The 20,094-nt window shown below is 39.8% G+C and overlaps 2 protein-coding genes across 5 annotated transcripts; both read left to right on the top strand.

The window, feature by feature from the left end:
• Positions 1-328: 328 nt before the first annotated feature.
• Positions 329-12,259, top strand: LOC127496821 (ATPase family AAA domain-containing protein 2-like). Of its 3 annotated transcripts, none has more exons than XM_051864643.1 (29): positions 329-638; positions 1,462-1,580; positions 1,695-1,747; positions 1,835-1,985; positions 3,302-3,383; positions 3,466-3,556; positions 3,992-4,159; positions 4,324-4,435; positions 4,852-4,875; positions 5,152-5,253; positions 5,521-5,629; positions 5,705-5,820; positions 5,953-6,127; positions 6,223-6,311; positions 6,405-6,564; positions 6,672-6,762; positions 6,992-7,306; positions 7,532-7,652; positions 8,374-8,560; positions 8,647-8,832; positions 8,961-9,096; positions 9,182-9,378; positions 9,492-9,651; positions 9,848-9,970; positions 10,047-10,205; positions 10,995-11,426; positions 11,521-11,654; positions 11,788-11,916; positions 12,087-12,259. In XM_051864643.1, the coding sequence occupies exons 1-29, from the start codon at positions 501-503 to the stop codon at positions 12,117-12,119; spliced, it is 4,092 nt and encodes a 1,363-aa protein (XP_051720603.1). In that variant the 5' UTR covers positions 329-500; the 3' UTR covers positions 12,120-12,259. The 3 variants fall into 3 exon arrangements, with proteins under 3 accessions (XP_051720603.1, XP_051720602.1, XP_051720604.1); XM_051864642.1 differs by having other exon boundaries at positions 1,444-1,580; XM_051864644.1 differs by lacking the exon at positions 4,852-4,875 and having other exon boundaries at positions 1,444-1,580.
• A 130-nt stretch (positions 12,260-12,389) lies between these two features.
• On the top strand, positions 12,390-19,491 carry LOC127496830 (zinc fingers and homeoboxes protein 1-like). Of its 2 annotated transcripts, none has more exons than XR_007925376.1 (4): positions 12,390-13,000; positions 14,298-14,559; positions 14,965-17,732; positions 17,961-19,491. XR_007925376.1 is itself a non-coding variant. In XM_051864669.1 (4 exons), the coding sequence occupies exons 2-4, from the start codon at positions 14,400-14,402 to the stop codon at positions 18,029-18,031; spliced, it is 2,553 nt and encodes an 850-aa protein (XP_051720629.1). In that variant the 5' UTR covers positions 12,390-13,000; positions 14,298-14,399; the 3' UTR covers positions 18,032-19,491. The 2 variants fall into 2 exon arrangements, 1 of the variants encoding a protein (XP_051720629.1); XM_051864669.1 differs by having other exon boundaries at positions 14,965-17,286.
• Positions 19,492-20,094: the final 603 nt, after the last annotated feature.

Raw genomic sequence — 20,094 nt, 5'->3', positions numbered from 1 at the left:
TAATTTCTGCGTTCGAGTGTCCATAAACAAGCTCACGAGGGGATTTGGCTTGCGTCAGCCAATCAGAATGTTGAGCGCCGCGTCACTTACGGCGCGCCAAAAATGAGCCGGTACACCTTTCCAACAGTATTCCTACGCAAAATCCTATACCTGCACAGATAAAATCCTCAAATGTTTTGTCAGTGAAAGGTCCAGCAGTTTCTCTTCTATAATTTATTCATATCCATTTGAATAACACGTTATATTTGAAACAAGGGATTTGGTAGGGCGGTCATTCGCTTTAACGGCTCTAGTTTCAGTCTCGCCAGCACATTCGTATTTGCGTTATGTCATTCGACTGTAAGTGACGTTTGTGGCGCCAGAAATCAAGGAGGAGCGGAGTGCTTTTTCAAAACGATGTGTTATCGTCCAAAGTACTCGGCGTATTAAAATCTTGACAAACACTTCTTAAAGTGAGGTTGACAGTGAATGGTCTGGGGGTCTTTTAAGGCTCGTTAAAGATGGTGATGTTGCGCAGTAACGGTGATATGGACTCGAGCTCGGAGTTTCTGTCGCTGAACCCGCCTCAGCGAAAGTCCGCACGGCTGAAAAAGGCCCATGATGACAGTTTAACGAGCGCCGAGGACAGTCCGGCCAATGTGAGTTAATAACTGTTCTTTACAAGTACAAATATGTCAGTAATTTCTTCGTTTACATACAGTAAAACTCTCGCTCTATCAAAACAAAGTTGGCGGTTAAAATGAGCGCGAGACGCTTGAATGAACTGCATGAGCGCGCGACTTGTTAGCTGTTCCAAAACAAAAACAAATGAGTTGATCTTCAAAGTTACATCGCATATACACTGGTAATAGTGTATCCTTGCAGGAGGATAAATGTAATGGGTAGTTGACAAGTCAAAATCAGAATTCAGTTTTATTGGCCAATTAACTTTTACTGCTATGAAGTCTATCCATCCATAGCTTAACGTTACACAGTGCACAATATATACACTTTAATCACCTGCAACCATTTTAATCACCTGCAAATAGTTATGTGTTGTGACACTTTTGAAAATAAGAAATATTTCATGTAATCTCATGAAATATGAGCTCCTGTGTGTATATAGCTGATATTAAAATGTTTTTAAAAATAGTTTTATATACCCCCGGTTTCACACACAAGGCTTAAGCTAGTCCTAGACTAAAATGCATGTTTGAGCTGTTTTTAACTGAAAGCAACTTGTACTGACATATCTTAAAATATGTCAGTGCCATTGTTTTGTCTCAAGATGCACACCAGTAATGTTTTTTTCAAGTGTACGTTTATAAAAGTTACTTAAATATCCTAATTGAATTAAGGCCCAATCCTGGTTTAATCTAAGCCCTGTCTGTGAAACCGGACCATAGAGTATAGCATGTCATTCTACTGGACACTGCTATGATACACTGAATGTGATTGTTTTAGGGATTTTTGTCTGTAAAGGAGGAAAACAGCATGACGAGCAGAACTCAAAGAGGAAGACATGTAGTTACCTTCGCTGATATGAATGGACAAACCAGCAAATCGCCTCCAAAAAATGAGAAAAGTGGGAGGAATTTAAGGTGTTGTGGTTTCATTTCTGGTCCTCCAATTGTTTAATCAATAATCACCTGACATACTATTTACTTGATACACTATTAACCTGTATATTGTATTATTTATTCATTCATTCATAGGAAATCTCCAAGATTCCAGGCAGATGGGGAGAGATCGGCAGATGAGCACACAGGTAGGCACATCAGAGTATTTGATAAACGTCAGACTGCAGTTCTGTTGGTTTGCTGCTTGCTAAAAATGAACCCATTACTTTCTTCAGATGAGGTGGAATCAACTCCAACTTCTCGAAGCCTGCGTGCTCGAATTCAAAGGCGAGAAGAAGACAGTGCTGTGAGGCGTAGCTCCAGAATCACAAGATACAAGCTTGATGCCAGGAACCAGTCGGTCCTCTATGACAGGCTCATCACGAAGTACGCACTGACATAGAAAACACACAGTTATATTTCTGTTTATAAGGACAGTGACTAATTTAAGTCACATTTTGTGATCTCCCCAGGGCTCCAGACTAACTTTTTTCACTAGTAGCACTGTAGCCCCTTACTGAAAATTTTAGGAGCACAAGCAGAAAATTTAGGGGCACACCTTAAATCGACCTGCAGTGCAGTTATTCACATTTTCCCCCTTTTTGACCGTATTACTGACAAATGCCTTAGTAATAAATAGACTTAACTTACAGAAATTTGTGCAGTTTTATTTTAAGTTTGCAAGGCTCCAGATTAACATTTGAGGCCACCATTATCATTCATAATGTCTAAATTATATTAATTTTATTCAGTCATAATATTCAAGAATTCAAAAGCAAAACAATTGGAAATATATATTAGGGAGTGGAAATGGCAGCCACCTACTGGTTACAGTGGAAATTTAATGTCTTTTTTGTTTTTAAATTAGTGTGAGTTTTCCTAAAAATGTTGAAACTTTTAGTTTTATAAATTAGGGTAATCTATGAAGGATGAACAAATAATGTTTTGTTCATCACATTAAAAATAACATTTAAATATGATAATATATTTAATATAATATTATTTGAAGTACTGGAAAAAGATGTGTAAAGTACTTGAAAGCATTTTACTCTTCCTGCCAAAATTCCATGGTTACAGTTAGTGTTACTACATTAAATCCATGGCGAATGTTGTTAATTTGTGGTCTGAAAGCCCTCTATAACTTGTTCAATCATGGCACAATGTTTCTCCTGGTTTCTACATCAGTGCTGTTTGATCTGATGTCTACGGTTAATAACGGAGAACTCTGCGCTGAATTTGAATGCTTTTCACTAGATCTCGCAGCAATGTTTATAATTCTGTGGCGAATTCAAATGCTTTCTTTACTGGATCTCTCAGTGCTGTGAAGTAACTGTCGTGTTGTTAAGATCGGCTCGCGCTGCACTGACATTGGTCCAAACTGATAAACGGTCCGTGAAGCACAAATGAGTAGCGCAGTTTCGTTCTGCTTTCGTTACATGTGCCATTTGATATTGGGCAACATTATGGTGGTCGCGCCAGCATGAGTCCTAACCAATTTTGATCACACCGGCAGGAAAAATGGTTGCAAAATGCAGGCATTTAGTCGCAGTCTGGAGCCCTGCTTCCCATTTTGAAGTCATCAGAAGTCAAACATGTAGTAGATTCACTTGGACCTTTATATTCAGACTCAGATGTGCAACTGGCTTTGTGTGTGGACATCTCTATGGTTCTTGGTTCTCAGTGGCTGTTTTAATCTATTTTAGCACTGCAGAGGCTGTGCTTCAGAAGATGGATGACATGCAGAAGATGCGTCGGAGACTGAGGAGCAGAGACAGTGAGGAGGAGGTGCATCATCATGATCTTCATCACTGACTCCTCCTACTTTTGTGATCAGCCAGGACTTAACTGTTTTTGTGTTCCTTTTTAGAATTTGAGAATTTACGCTGGAACAAAGAGGAAGAGGGTCACAAAACCTTCTGTCAGAGGACAGGAGGAGAGTTCAGACAACCAGGAGAATGGTAGATCAGGAATTCTTTAATTCTGCTTTACTATAAGCTCATCCTGAATCAGTGTTTACTGCACCATTATCTAGCAGTGGCTCTGCGTCACTGGTGAATCTATAGACCAACAACAAAAACATTTCCATTAGCTCCAAAAGGTATTTGGACACTCATTACCATATTTTTTAAGATAAGAAAAATGTTATACAGAGTTTTGTTAGGTTTCAAATGACAAAACAATTAAACAAAAAATGATGAAGCCAGTTCTAACACACAGGTGTAACAGATATATGAGACATGAATAAGTCTAATCACTGCCCTGTTGTTTATTTGGCATGTGTTAAAGGTGCAAATGTTTGTTGTAATAATGGTTATAATTAACTGAATATGTTCCACAAAATATTATTGGTTGTTTAGCATGTTGTTTGGCCTGAACCTGTATTTATTTTCCAGAATACAGTGATCAAGAGGAGGAGGAGGAGGATGGAGAAGGTGAGGAAGAGGAAGAAGAAAATGATGAGGGAGATGAAGATGATGAGGATGAAGATGAAGAAGAGAATGGAAAGCGCTATGAGTTTAGACAAAGAAAAGCTGTTGTGCGTTACCAGGCGCCTCTTGAAGGTTGGTTTTATAGTACATTAAAGAGACCATGCACTGAATATGCTGATCAGAAACACACATCCCTGATGTAGATGTACTTAAATCATTTTTTTCTCTGCCTTTCATGCCTTTGTTTTAGTATTTTCATTTAATACATATCATTTTTTTTTTTTTTTAAATTGTAGAGCCAAAAAAGCAGAGCATATTTTTTAAACGTCACTCCACCCCTGTTAGACGAAGATATACATTTAGTTCCTCAAGTCCCAGGAGATTGTACAACAACAGGAGGAGCACCAGGTCAGTACTAGTCATCTGTTTCTCTTCAAATTCTTTTTCAACATATTTATTTATTTATTTATTTATTTAAAGAGCAAAGTCTTGGACCATTAAGTATCATTTTGAGTCTTGGCTTGACAGGGTCTTGATTCATATTTGAAAGTGTGCTATGTTTGGCACCCTGTCTTAAAAAACGTGAGACACAGCGAGCAAGATACTGAAGGAACAGGCACAATGCAGTGGCCAAAGACATTGTGTTAATAGATCAACAATTAAAAAATAGCTCAGATGGAACTCGCTCCATCACCCAACATCCCACTTCAAGTCGAGTATTAGAGTCTTGTCAAAATACAAACCCCTACTTTGCACTGTCCATGTTGTAATCTCAGTGACACTCATGTGTTTCCACTCGTTTTTGTGTGTTTCTCGTGCTGTAGTCCAGGCGGGAGTGAGGGTAATGGGTAAGCCAAGAATTCATATAGCCTCACTAGGTCTGCATGTGGAAAATTAAGGGGCTTTCAAAGTGAAGACAACACATGGCACTTTACAATGTCATGCTAATATAATAATTACACAAATATATTTTGTGCACATTTAAATTAGTTTGTTTTGGGAATAGGTGTTAGGGTAAAGGAGGTGGTGGAGTATTTTATGAAAGTTTAGACTTTTCATTGATGCTATGAATGTTTTATGATAGTCTAAAATACAATCTTTTTGTTCTTTTGTCTTCATCTCAGGAGAAGACATGCCATCCACAGTAGTGACTCTACCTCATCCTCTTCTGATGAAGAGAAATTTGAGAGACGGAGAAGTAAGAGTCGTAGCAGGTCAATAAACAGGTAAAGTTTATCGCTGAAAGCTTTTATTTTAGAGATGCTATGCTTTCAAAAGGCATCTGGGTTCAAAGTCTAGCAGAGCAAACATGACCAATCAAACGGCTCTGAAATACAACACCTGTACTTGTGCACACAATAGAGAAGCTATAACGGTTGTAGAGTTGTTTCTTAGATTTCATTATCTAGATGTTGTAGTTTTTAAATATTTGAAAGCAATTATTAAACTAAAGGTTTATTTCAGAAAAAAATGTAATCACATTTTGCTTGTAGATGCCTCCCTATGAATTTGCGGAAGGAGGATTTGTTGGGAATCCATAAGGACAGGATTAAAATTGGAGCAAGTCTCGCAGATGTTGACCCAATGCAAATTGACCAAACGGTATGTATTTGCCGTTTGAATTGAACTACAAAAATTTTAAAGACATTTTTATGACTGTTGGGTTTCCTTGTGCAGGTGCGCTTTGACAGCATTGGGGGTTTGGGAAAACACATCTCCGCACTGAAGGAGATGGTTGTGTTTCCTTTACTCTACCCTGAAGTCTTTGAGAAGTTTAAGATTCAGCCTCCAAGGTATGCAAAGTGACAAATATTCACATTAAAATGCTTATTTGGATGACTAACCAACAGTTTGCAAAAATGAGAGGTAATGCTGAATATCACCTTTGGCAGAACGCATGTTGAATGAATGTTATGTGTTTCCAGAGGCTGTCTGTTCTACGGCCCTCCTGGCACAGGAAAGACTCTGGTTGCGCGAGCCCTGGCAAATGAGTGCAGTCAAGGCGAGAGGAAGGTGGCGTTCTTCATGAGGAAAGGGGCAGACTGTCTCAGCAAATGGGTGGGCGAGTCTGAGAGACAGCTCCGTCTCCTGTTTGACCAGGTTTGACCACTTTTCATTTAAAAAAAAATGGTCATTCATTGATGCCTAATTTTGTCTCTGCATGATTAAAAGGAACTTTGTCGTTTATTTTAAAGGCATACCAGATGCGTCCATCAATTATCTTCTTTGATGAAATTGATGGCATCGCACCTGTTCGGTCCAGCCGGCAAGACCAGATACACAGGTGTGTTAGTCTGTCTCTTTTCTTTCTCTGAAGGCCTTTTTTTGCTGTTCTGTTGTAACTGTTGAATCATTTGTTTGTTTGTGTTGTCTAAAGCTCCATTGTGTCCACCCTGTTGGCTCTCATGGATGGGCTGGACAGCCGTGGTGAGGTGGTTGTTATTGGAGCCACTAACCGTCTGGACTCCATCGATCCTGCGCTCAGACGGCCTGGACGATTCGACAGAGAGTTTCTCTTCAGCCTACCAGACAGAGAGGTGAGAGTTTGGAGCTTTATTGTGGAATGACTTGTTCAGTGTTTATTTTCAACTGCGGTGAGTGTTTTGTTTAGGGTAACCTACAAGACGTTGTTGCTGCTTTGTAGGCTCGCAAAGATATTTTGAAGATCCATACCAGGCAGTGGGACCCGCAGCTATCTGATGTGTTTCTTGAGGAGTTAGCTGACAAGTGTGTTGGTAAGAGCATCTCATTGTTAAACCACCTCATCTCACATCACAGCTTACCTTTGTCTCAGCTTTCTCAGTGCCAACACAGATGCTGGAGATTTCCAACACACCTTCAGGGCCTGGGTATTGCCGTATTTGGGTTTTGTCCTGTCCAAGTGGGCGGTGCTTTGTTAAAATGAACTTCACTATCGTCCCTGATTGTATACCACTAGTCAACTATGGCTCCCTGTTCTCCTAGGTTACTGCGGCGCAGACATCAAAGCAGTGTGTGCGGAAGCAGCTCTGTGCGCCCTGCGCAGGTGCTACCCTCAGATCTATGCCTCCTCCCAGAAGCTCCTGCTGGATTTGGAGTCCATCAGCGTGAGTGGCCGGGACTTCCTCTCAGCCATGAGGAAGATAGTTCCAGCTTCACAGAGGGCGGTGGCATCTCCAGCTAAAGCGCTCACCCCTGTTATTGAACCCCTGCTGAGCTCTGCTCTCAATAACGCCATGGAGATGCTGCAGAGACTCTTTCCTCATGTAGAGAAGGGCCTTAAGAAGAAAAGAGACGCCGGTAAAGACAGCTTGCTTTTTTTTTTTTTTTTTTTTTAATCTCCCATCTACATAGCAATATGCTAAAAGAACTCAGAGCACCTTAGCAATCGCATAACACTGTAGAAATCAAATTATAACACTCTTATATCATGCCACATTTTCACGGGCAGATGCCACTCACCTTTTTTTTTCAGGAATTGTAGATGTAGTTTGTATTTTAAAATTCTTAGATGGATTCTTTTAGATGGTGTGTCTGGCATCTTAGAGGATCTACTGCAGAGTGAAGATGAGGGATCCTCCGTGTGCTCTAGTAATAAAGGCCAGAAGAACACTGGACCTTCTCCATCTGCTCTTCAACTGAACAGGTTAGAAATGCAGAAAACTGACTTCTGTGCTGACTTGAAATAAATATTTGAAACACAATCCTGAAGTTTTATTGTAGTAAATAATTTCCTGATATCCAGTTTAAGGGATAAACAGGAGTGAAATTAAGTATGTCATGTACTCTGAACTGTTTATATGTGGTTTCATCCACAGTATACCGAAATGAGTTCACAGGAAGCATTGTTATGAGATAAAAGATATCACCACAAAGTTTTGTGTATTCAAAGATTTGTTTTATAAAGGGATGCAGCTTTGCTTAAAAAAAAAAAACAAAAAAAAACATTCACCAGATCCAGTTTATCCTCAACAACTTACACAGAATACACATACATTAGGTAAAACAGTCATATTGTAATTAGAGTTATTATTCTAATAATAACTATCGTTATTGTTATGCAATCTTAGATTATTTTGTTGTAATGCATTCTAGGATTTCTCTAAAAAAGATGCAACTTTGTTTTGCTACTTAGTTTTTGGAGTCTTCGTGTTAGGAGCAAGCCCATGATGCCTTATGCTGTCTTGGGAGGCCACTTACTAAGTATTTGGAACGAAGCTGCAGACTACAAAACATGTTCAATTACTATGGAATTTCACTGATGATAGCAGTGAAATGTAGTGTTCAGCCTGTGGTATAGTTTAAGTCATTTTGACCTATTTGTCATCCCTTGCTCTGCTTCATTTTTTTCGTTACCTGTATTACAGGAGTGCCCTGCAGCAGCCCACCTCATTCAGACCCAGACTGCTACTCTGTGGGACATCAGGTTCTGGTCAGACCTCACACTTGGCTCCTGCTATTCTTCATGCCCTGGAGAAGTTCACCGTTTATACACTTGATGTTGCTGTGTTGTATGGAGTCAGTTCAGCCACCCCAGAGGAGGCTTGTGCCCAGGTAAACACACTGAATTTATACAAGAGCTCAAGATACCCTGATAAACTTGTTTTATTAAATGATTATCGATCTGTATTGTACATCAGGTTTTCTGTGAGGCAAGGAGAACTGCTCCCAGTATTCTGTATATTCCACACATCCAGCGCTGGTGGGACACCGTGAGCTCCACTTTAAAGGCCACATTCATCAGTCTCCTGCAGGACATCCCTTCATTCTGCCCCTGCCTCCTTCTCGCCACGTGCAGCTTTCCTCACGACACGCTCTATCCTGAGGTACCACATGAACTGTATAACCAGTACTGGGGCTTGTTTGGTCTAAAGGCTAAATGAAATATCATTTGTGATGATTTTTATGTTATAGTATGACAGTTTTTCGTTTTTGTTTGTTTACTTGTTTAAAGGTACAGGACCTTTTTCATGTTGAGTATGGTGAGGTGTTCGATGTTCCACTTCCTTCTCAGGAGGAGAGGCTCAGATTCTTTGAGGATCTTATTTTAAATCAAGCTGCTAAAGCACCAGCATCTAAGAGAGAAGCAGGTGAGTATTTTTTGTGGTGTTTTTCACATTCTTAGTGGAGCGTTTTCATGCACACCTGTGATAACTCTCACTTTCTCCTTCTCAGTGGTCCAGGCACTAGAGGTGTTACCGGTGGCCCCTCCGCCACCTCCCCGCCAGCTGTCTGAACAGGAGATGCAGAAGCTAGAAGAGCAGGAAGAGGACACACTAAGGGAACTCCGCCTCTTCCTGCGAGATGTCACCAACCGATTGGCTCAGGACAAACGCTTCAAGGCTTTTACAAAGCCTGTGGACACAGAGGAGGTAAGACGAAGAGTTTTCTATCCCACAGTCCTTCTATATCAACTCCAACTGTTGATATATTGCTGAACCAGTACTATATCCTCACTGAAGTCATGTGGTTTTCATTGGAACAGGTTCCTGATTACACTACAGTCATCAAACAGCCCATGGACTTGTCCACAGTGCTATCCAAAATTGATCTGCACAAGTATGAAACTGTGGCGGCTTACCTGCATGATGTGGATCTGATTTGGCAGAACGCTCTTGAGTACAACCCAGACAGAGACCCCTCAGGTAGGCTGGGAATTGTAATGGTAATATATTTTATATGTATGTATATGTGTGTGATTTATCTACTGAACATTGGTGACAACCACTGAATTGTATATAGGTTGTTTACAGTTTCTTTCCAAGAGTGTTTTACAAAATTGCATGACATTTGTGTGATTTCTGTACCATCCAATATCTATGATGTTTGTGTTTGTAATAGATCGGCTCATCAGACACCGTGCCTGTGCTCTCAAGGACACTGTGCATGCCATAATCAGAGATGAATTAGATGAGGACTTTGAGAAGATCTGCGCTGAGATCAGGGAGTCTCGCAGCAAACGAGGTTTCAGTGTTGATTTTAGTGTTGGATCATATTTGGATTGGATCAATCACTTACAAATATAATATTTTATTTTTAGGCTCCGCCTCATCACGGTTCACTCCTGCCTACTACCATGTGCTGCCAAAGGTGTCCGCTGCAGTCGAGCAAAAGATGAGTGATCCAGCACCCAGTAAAGATGCTACGCCTGTGCCAGCACCAGCAGTCTTGACACCACGTCAAACAGGAATTAATACAGGTGACTGACAGAGCTGTACTTCCTGACATCAGTGCTCAATACTCTCATCTAGAGCTGTACAACTCTGCTTAAAATAGGAATTGTGAAAATGGAGATCACTGTTCTCCCACGATTCAATGTTAAAATTAAACAAAACAATGTGTAATGTTAATTGCTGCAAGCTATTTTAAGTTTTTTTTTAATTAATTTGAATTAACTCATACAGACTTCACTTGTTTCATTACTGGATGAATCAGCGTTTTTGAACAAATCTCTTGAATGAGTGATTCAATAACAAATACAAGTCATTTGTCGCCACCTACTGGTGTAACAATGTAATTGATTTAATCTTTATTTGAAGCGTCAAGTTATTTCAAAAGGTTTTTTTGATCCATCCATGTTTATATCTGAACTATAAACTTTTATCCCAGTACTTCAGTGGCAATTTGAATTATTATAACAGAAATTATGATACTTTGTGGTTGAAAAGACTGTTTGTGAAGCTGTTTCATACCTATACATGACAACTGCTCTCTGGATAAGTGGCAGCGCCAACTCATATTTGAATGTTTGTTGTGATCGTACTTGTCAAAGGTTTAATAGTCATAGCAGAATCATTGTCATTTAGGAATAAGATCACGTGAGTGTTTGAATCGAGATCGCGATCTTTTAACGATTAATCGTGCAGCTCCACTCTCGTCCATGTGGTAGATGACATTTTAACAACAACTTATACTTAAAATATTTTACCAGTACTTTTAACATCTAGTCAGATTGGTAGGAAAAATTAAATATTTTGTCTGTCCACAGCTTCACAGATGAAAAAGAAGAGGAAAAACCGATGGAGAAATGGCTTCATCCGCAGAAAGAAGTCTTGCTCACATTTAAACTCTAAAGACAACCCTAACACAGCAGAATCAGGGGATGAAGAAGAGGATGAAGATGATGATGGAAAACTGGCTGAGAGTGAAGATCCAGAGAAGATGAAAGATGTTGAATGTGAGTCAATGGAGGCTGACGAGTGTGCTCGTGCAGAAGAACCCACAGAATCCACTGCAGAAGTGCGGAACAACATCTCTAATGAGGGACGGGAACATGACAATGCTACCTCTGCAGTGGATGAGGTAGTGAGTGTTGAGACCGTCCAGAATAATGCCACAGATGGGCAAAATGATGTCCAAGCATCAGAGAGCTCTGAACCTAAGAGGACAGAGCCAAGTGCAGAGGACAGCAGTGGAATGGGTTAGTAAATCACAAACCCATTTAGCATATATTCTTACAGTTGTGGTGTTTCTATGAACATGAAGCAGTACTTGAGTTTCCATGGGTTTTTCAGAGTACAGACAGAGGCGGATGACGAGAGGTTTTAAGATCCAAGCCGAACAGCAGAGTCTCATCAGTGTGGATGCTGCCATGAAGATCCTGGAGCAGAAGAACCTGCCTCTTATCGTGGACCACAACAAACTGAAAGTAAGTCCGATATCTTTAACTGCAGAAACAGCTACAATAAGTGTAATCGAAGACCTTGTAGTGTGCATGTTAACTTGACTTTTACATTGGAAAGGTGTTTTAAGTCTCCATTTTGTTTTCTTTCCTGATTCAGGAACTTCTACAGAGAGTTGTGGACATGACGGAGGGCTATGAGGTCAATCAACTGGAGAAACTTTATGCTCTGTTGTGCCAGAGCATTTACAGACACAGGAAAGATTATGACAAGACTGCACTTATACAGGTACGTTTTGATGATGCAGAAACACATCCTGCAGCCTTATTAACTTACTATTCTGTTGATTGTGCAGTAAATTAAAGCTACCTAGTTGAGTTATAAGCCTATTAAATTTTAAAAATATTGTTTTATTACTGTAACTGCCTACTTAATGTGTATTTTCTTTTCTTTTCCAGGAGATGTCAAAAGAAGTTGAAGAGTTTTCCTAGATTTCTTTTTTTTTTTAATAAACAAACTATACAATATATTTCTTACAAGAACTGGTCTATAAATTATATTTTGCTAATTCTTTAGTCTTATCTTTGAGTGTTGTGCATTTTGAGTGCATATTAAAGCCTTTATCACAGTTCTCATTGTCTCACACTTTGGTTTTCACACCAAACATATGGTTTTGTAATGGTAAAATTACTTGATCTACTTTTTGCCTAAAGTACTGCAAGTAGTTGGGTGTTGTAATCACTTGTGGTTTCTGCTCTTCTGGTTCTGATGAAATCTAAATCATGCTAGTTGGAAACATGGGGAAAATTCCACTTAAATCTATTGAGGAGATGCATGAGGGTCACGTGACTGCACGCTGACTCTGATTGGACGGTTAGGAGGTTGTACGTTTCTATAGTCAGTGTTCGAGTTTCTTAGTTTATAGAGAGGTTTAAAGTCTATAAGTATGTGCATTGAGATCATACTAAGTCCTGAGTGAGTGTCTTGACTCAATTAACGTCCAAACGTGTTGTTTTATCGCCGATTTTACGTGACGGTGGGGAGTCGCCTGGCGATGATGTCACGACGTATAACACTGACAGCGGTGACGCCTGATGATCATTAAAAACTGCCATTAAAATGAGCGCAGATGATTATTGTGTTTACTGAGAGAGCCATAAAACACTCACGCAACGTGCCCGGCAAAATAATAGAGGAGCTGAGACATCAGGGAGAGAAGCATCCGATCAGCGTGGCATCTGTCCGGTCCATCCAGGGTTTTCCCCCCTGTACGTGCAGCGGGTCTCGGTCCGTCTCGCCTCCGCTCTTCCTGCTGCTGAGCCGTAGGATACTCGCACCCAGAACCGCGATTTGACAATAAACCCCGCTGCCGGTGAGTTCCACTACATCCCTGAAGCTCCCTCACTAACAAAGTATCAAGGTGTTATCTTGTTTTTTGTACTTTGTAATATGGTAATACCATAGTAATTTTAATAACATTGGGGTACCAGGCATATACAATGAATAATGATACAATTCTGATATTTGGAAACACCAAAGTACTTTGGTGCTGAAATTAACTACCATGGTATTAACGTGGTACTTAACGACAATTAGGTAAACATGGTACCATGGTTATACCATGGAGATTTGGACATGTACCTTGATATGGTACCGCCACAGTGTTTGTAACACACTCATCTAAAACACAATTTCATCACGTTCAGTGGTGATACCTATCATACTGGTGACTCATAAAGGTTGTATAGATAAACAATGGTTAATGCATTGTTTAATCAAAAACGGGACGCACATCAAAAGTTGGTGCTCGACAAAGGAAATAATATTAAATAAAGAAAAACATGTGACGTTTAGAGGACACAGGCTCTTTATCAGACGTCTGTTGCACTGTTTCATGACAACTTTTTATAGCATTTATTAAACTTAATGTTAATTTTTTTTGAATGCCCTACTGTTCATTTTTAGTTAATGTTAACATAGACAACTTTTAATATTAACAATGAATTGTAATATAAATTAACCAAAACTGTCAGAGATAAACTTTTTCCATCATTATTAGTAGTAATAGTATTAATAATTAATTTTAAGGTCAATATTTGAATTCAGTATTGATTTTTTTTCTCTCTCTTTGCATCTCTGTGAGTAAATTTTTTTGCACCATGTAAAATAGTGACTCATTATTATGTCAAAATCTAATTGGTAAAATCAGTGGGAGTTGTTGGGAGTTGAAACTTCATGTTCAGTGTTTTCAAAGCAGATGTTTAGTTTTAGAAGAAAAAAAAAAACACTTCATTTAAGCTACATATTTAGCAAAAACTTCACATTTACTGATGTTTTATCTAGTGTTAACATATACAGCCTTATTGTAAAGTGCTCTGTAGATTCTGTAGTGTTGGATTACAATTAAATCTAAAATAATTGTATATATTTATCTTATCTATATTTATTTGTTTGAATTGTATTTGTAATAAAAATGTCAATGTCTTTGTAAAGTCACACTGATGTGAATGGCTCTAATAGTGTGATTCAGCAGAAGATACTACTTGTGCAGTAACTTGTTCTAGTGTGTAAATTAATGCATCAGTGAGTGTTGATAATTATGTCAACTGTCCTGTGTTTACATTATAAGCAGTGTCTTGTGTATGTTTTTGTTTCTCTGTATCTTTCAGGATGCTGAGCTCAAATTTTGGGAATGGGACTAACGTTTAGCATGTAAATTCAACCTCCTGGAGGTTCTGGCCAGCTTATATTTTTCACACTCAAAAAGCACAATGTCGAGCAGAAGAAAGTCCACGACCCCCTGCATGGTGCTTCCGTCAGATGTTGTAGAGCAAGATCCAGATATGGAGGCCCTGGAAGGGAATGAAGGAGCCGAGAGTATGGCAGACGGTCCTACAGAGGGAGCAGTGGTTCCCATGGAAACTGAGACAGGTGAAGTTCACTTCTCAAGGCAGTTCTTTATGTCCTTTCAGAAAAGCACTGTGTCCTCCTTACCAAGTGCATAATGACAATATTTTAGACAAGCAGTTTCTCTGTTCATATTGAAATGCTGCAAAATCAAAACCTTATTGATGGTTAATATACAACTATGTTGAGTGAGAATTTGGACTAATGAGATTTCACTGTGGCGGGGCTACCTAGCACAATGCAACAAAAGAAATAAAGCAACCTCTTGTCGCACATCGCTGTTGACGGTCACAGCTGGTTAAGACAACAAAAAAAAACTCACTTAAACAAGTCAAAAGTGCTGTTTTACTTATCTGCTAAGCATCTGTTCCTGTCATGAACTTACAAATACTGACTCTAATCAAAGTTATCCTTTTACTTTCCTTATAGAATATGAGGGGAGCCATTTCTCCAGTGAGGACTGTCGTACTTCAGGAAAACGCTCAGGTCAAACATCACTAGAGCAGCCCATTACTGATCTAACCGCTGAAGGTGGTTTTGTGCAGACAGAGATGGAAGATAGTGATGACCCCTCAGTTACTGGAATCCCTATCAGCAAGACTCCCATAATGAAAATGAAAAGCAAGTCTGAACCCAAGAGAATAGCTATGTCTCTAAAAGGCACCAGTGAAAGCGAGACAATGGCTGAAAGTGAGTTGGAACTGGAGCCACTGGAAGCGTCAGTGATGAGCACTTCCATGGCACCAGAACACATGAGCCCATTGCTCACAGAGTCCATAAAGCCCAGCGTTCTTGTCAATATTTCAAACCCTGTGGTAGCAGATCAGAAGAAGCTTGTTATGAACCCTGCGACGGTTCTTCCGGCCGGCTTGGCCCAGGTGCTTTCTGCCTTGCAGGCCCAGCAGAGCGCTCAAGCTCAACTTCTAATTCCAGTAAGCAGTATTCCCACATATAATGCTGCTATGGACTCCAATGCAGTCCTGATCAACACCTACAAGAAGTTCCCCTACCCGTCAGTGTCTGAGATCATGGGACTTGCAGCACAGACCAAGTTCAGTGAGGAGCAGATAAAGATCTGGTTTTCAGCTCAGCGTTTGAAGCATGGAGTTAGCTGGACCCCAGAAGAGGTTGAGGAAGCCAGGAGAAAGCAATTTAATGGCACAGTCCACACAGTTCCCCAGACCATCACAGTCATCCCGGCCCATCATCTTTCTGCCACTAATGGCCTGCAGTCTATTCTTCAAACTTGCCAGATTGTGGGGCAACCAGGTCTGGTTCTGACACAGGTTGGCACGGCCAACAGCCTCCCAGTGACCACCCCGATAACACTGACGGTAGCGGGAATGCCCAATCAAAGCCAGACGCCCAAGATCGCAACCAATCAAACAAGCCCAGCTCTCAGTGAAACTAAGAGAGCTACTACGATTCAGCCCCCATCACTGACCCCTCAGGAGAACTCTGCACTCAGTGCCGATCACTTTGGCCTGCGCCCTAAGAAATCCAAGGAGCAGCTGGCTGAATTGAAAGCAAGCTATCTGAAGAATCAGTTTGCCACTGATGCTGAGATAGCTAGGCTAATGAAGTTGACCAACCTCACTAAAGGCGAGATTAAAAAGTGGTTCAGCGACACCCGATACAACCAGCGCAATTCTAAGAACAGCCACACCATCCTCCCGAACGACAATCCCAGGGGTAGTAGTAGTACCACCATTGTTATCGACTCCAGTGACGAAACGCCACAGTCTCCAACACCATCGCCTGTCAAAGAGAAGGAGACACGCGCCAAGACCTGGAACCCCTTCCCAGACTTTACCCTGCAGAAGTTTAAAGAAAAGACACCGGAGCAGTTGGTGGTTCTAGAGGAAAGCTTTCAGAAATGTGACACACCAACTGATGAAGAACTCAGCCGACTAAGAGCCGAGACGAAGCTTACCAGACGAGAGATTGATGCCTGGTTCACAGAAAAGAGAAAAGCCCCTGTGCCTGATTCCTCAGAGTCAAAAGTAGATGGTGAAACTTCCCAGAAGAAGGGGAGTCAAACTCCACCTGGAGGGAAGAGGCTAAGCAAAGAGAAGGTTACTAAGAAAACTCCAGAGCAGCTTCATGTTCTAAAAACTGCGTTCGTTCGCACCCAGTGGCCCTCGGCAGAAGAATACGACCAGCTGGCCGAGGAGAGCGGACTACCTCGTTCCTACATCGTCAACTGGTTTGGCGACACACGCTATGCCTGGAAGAATGGCAACTTGAAGTGGTATTTTTACTATCAAAGTGGAAATGTGGGAGGAACAAATGGCAACAAGAACAGAAAACGGAGGATTCGGAATCGTGGTTGGGGGAGAACCCGCAATAGAAAAGCGAAGAAGCCCACCGAATCGGAGAAGAATTTACCTATCAGGTTCAAGTCTGGGCGAGATATTCTGAAGGAATACTATTTGAAGCACAAGTTTCTGAACGAACAGGACTTGGATGAGCTTGTCGCCAAGTCTAATATGAGCTACGAGCAGGTGAGAGAGTGGTTCGCTGAGATTCATCGGAAAGAGGAAATGGGTACCAACCCGTTTGAAGATAAAATGGGAAATGTAGAACAAGATGAGGAAGAGGATGAGTCACTGGGTGAAAATGAGACGGCAATTGAGGAGCAAGGACCCTCTGCCTTGGGAGATGAAGACGGTGACGATGATGACGACACTGACGACAGCGATTCCTGGGAGCCTCCACAGAGCATTCGAAAAACATTATCCATGTCTGAGGGTCAGTGATCTTTCTGAATTGGCTTTATTCTGAGCAATGGCCCTTGGTGGAAAACCATGACTGTGTTGGGTCTCGACCACATGCCCTCTACCACTGCACCAATTCTTCTTATATTGTACATAGTTTCAAGTAAGGTTTGACAAGTTCTTTCTAGCGTAAACATTGAGGAGAATGTTTTTTTTTTTTTTTTTTTTTTTTTGGTAAGAATGTTTGACTACACCCTAAACTTGAGAAATCATGCACATGAACAGGGTTTTTTTTTCTCTGCGGCTCTGAAATGCAGCGATAACTCAAGAGCCCTTGAATAATCAATGTCATGCATACAATCTGAACTTGGTCATGCACCTTAACGCTTGTACATGCAAAGACATTCTAGGCCTCTCTGTAGGGTCTTTTAAAGGGGCTTTTCTCATTTGGAGTTATATGGAGGATTCTTAGTGCCAAAGGTATAGTATTGAATGTTATGGTTCCCTTTACAATGAACACAATAGCTTATTGAGGGAATATGCATGAATACATTGTGTCAATTGGACGCAAGAGGCACTTTGTCGACCACCGTAATGTACGGGGTTTAAAAAGCAACCAGACACCTTATTTATGTAGGGCGAGACCAAACATTTCAAATTGAATTTCCAAATTCAGTGATATAAAAGTGTTTTATCTCTCATTCCCAGTGTTTTATCATCCACATACTGACAATGGATATCTGATATACAGCACAGTACATCCCGACGGGATGTTGTAGATGTTCCTGTGGTCCATCTGACTGCCATAATGGGGGTCATCTTCAAAATATAACAGCTAATACTCATCTTGTGGGAAAAATTATTTTGTGAAAATATCAGTGGTTGTAATAAACAGGATGCGTGACTATTTTGCAGCTTTTCAACTGGACTGTTTTAAAGTATTTTCTAAAAACATTGGGACATGGGGAATTCCTGTTTTTGCTGTCATTTGCTGTTTATTCATTTTGAAAGTGAGATCTCTTTCAGATTTCTCCTCAGTTGGGCTGTCAGATATGTTCATAAGCCTACAGGGGACTTTCATTTGCTTGACAAATTTTAAATGATCATGTTAAGAACTTAATGTGTATTTGCCCTAATCATGAAGTGTTATGTTTTCCATTTCTATGACTTCTGCAGAATTTCTTGCTTTTTTGAGGAAAATGTGTTTTTGTTTTCCATTAATACCTTGCTTTTATAGCACTAAATGAAACATGAACTGTTGATGAATAATTACCATGTGGGTGTAACTTGAGGTTGCTTTTTTAATATTTGTGCATGAAAGCAGCACTATTACTGGTACTTTTAAAATCGCACCTGCGTAAGACATTCACCATCTTGGTTATATCTGCATGTATCTGACATTTAGTAGAATGATGGAGAAAAAAAGTGTTCAGTTTGTACATATACCTTTATGCTCAACTAGTAGTTTTAAAGCCTTTTATAAGTTTGTATTTATAGTGACAAATTTCACCTCTACATGAGTGGGTTGCTTTTATGGTGATCATTCAAATAATTCTTTTGTGATTTGAGATATTTCTCAGATTTTAAAGAGTTCTATGTTGTATTTTTGTTTTTACGTCCTGGATTTCTTATTTTTCTGGTGAACATTTAATTGACATGCTTGCAACCCTCATTTTCCTGTGAATACTGTAGTGTATTATAGGCAAGAGGTCAAATGTGCCTCTGTGAACATGGTAAGTACTGTTTGAACAAAATAGCACATTTAAACTTAGGAAAATGTGTCCTCTCCACTGTTAACAACTGATCCTTTCATGTTTTTTAGAATTTGAGAACCTTACTGGGATCTTGCTTCGAATGCGTTTTAGTGCAGAATCAAACCACAGTTGTATGTTGTGCTTCCTTCAGCTGTCACTAATAACGTTTAACGACAGTGTTTCTTAATGGTTATCTGATTAGGCTGTCTGTTTCTAGGCTCTGTAAAACACAGATTTATACATGCACAAATAATAATAATACAAATCTGGAACCAACATGGATTGTGATTTGAAACTCATGACGAGCCTTAAAATTTGTAGACACCGCTGTGGTGGCAAAAGCTTTATTTCCCAGAGCCATAGGCCTTGTGCAATGCTTTTAATTTAATTGAACTGTTTTAATAGGCTTTTGCTTGATTTAGACTAAATATATATTTTCTACTTGTTTGAGGACAACACAATAAATTTGGATGAAAAAAAAAAAAGTTCTCTGCTTTTCATTTTCTCTGTAAAGTTGGTCTTTTCCATAAGTGTCCTAATGGTGTCACATTTTGGGAGAATACCATGGAACATATTTAAGCCTATTGTCATATTTTATATAATAAGTAATTACACTGCAGCAAGAGGATAATGTGTGTTAATGGGATATATATATAGTATTATGGTAATGACATTTTTGGAATTTGAATTGATAAAAAAAGAAAAATCGAAAGGTATTGTTTCTTAATTAAAATACTAATAGTTTGGTAATGGCACTTAATAAAACTACTCTCAGATCCTAAATATTTGAAAATTTGGGTCTTCATTCTCCCACTCCCTAACCAAATATTAACTTTTTCTTGAAAAGAAAATCAGTAAAATACGTTGTAAATGTAACAGTAAATGGGGAGTGATTCTTTGTTATATAAATTTTAAGATAAATACCAAATGAGCTGAAAATATTATTTTGTGAGTTCTTTGGAGACAAGATAAAGAAATTCCCACAAATCAAATGTTTAAAAATGAGGAAAACGTGATTAAAGAGACGCAAATAGGGTATCCTGTGGTACACAAATGTTTACCCATGTAAAGAATCACTCAAATAAACG

Source organism: Ctenopharyngodon idella, chromosome 16 (genome assembly GCF_019924925.1).
Source record: "Ctenopharyngodon idella isolate HZGC_01 chromosome 16, HZGC01, whole genome shotgun sequence".
Taxonomy (NCBI): domain Eukaryota; kingdom Metazoa; phylum Chordata; class Actinopteri; order Cypriniformes; family Xenocyprididae; genus Ctenopharyngodon; species Ctenopharyngodon idella.
Note: the sequence above shows the minus strand (reverse complement) of the source record. Positions and strands in the feature narration are given on the sequence as shown.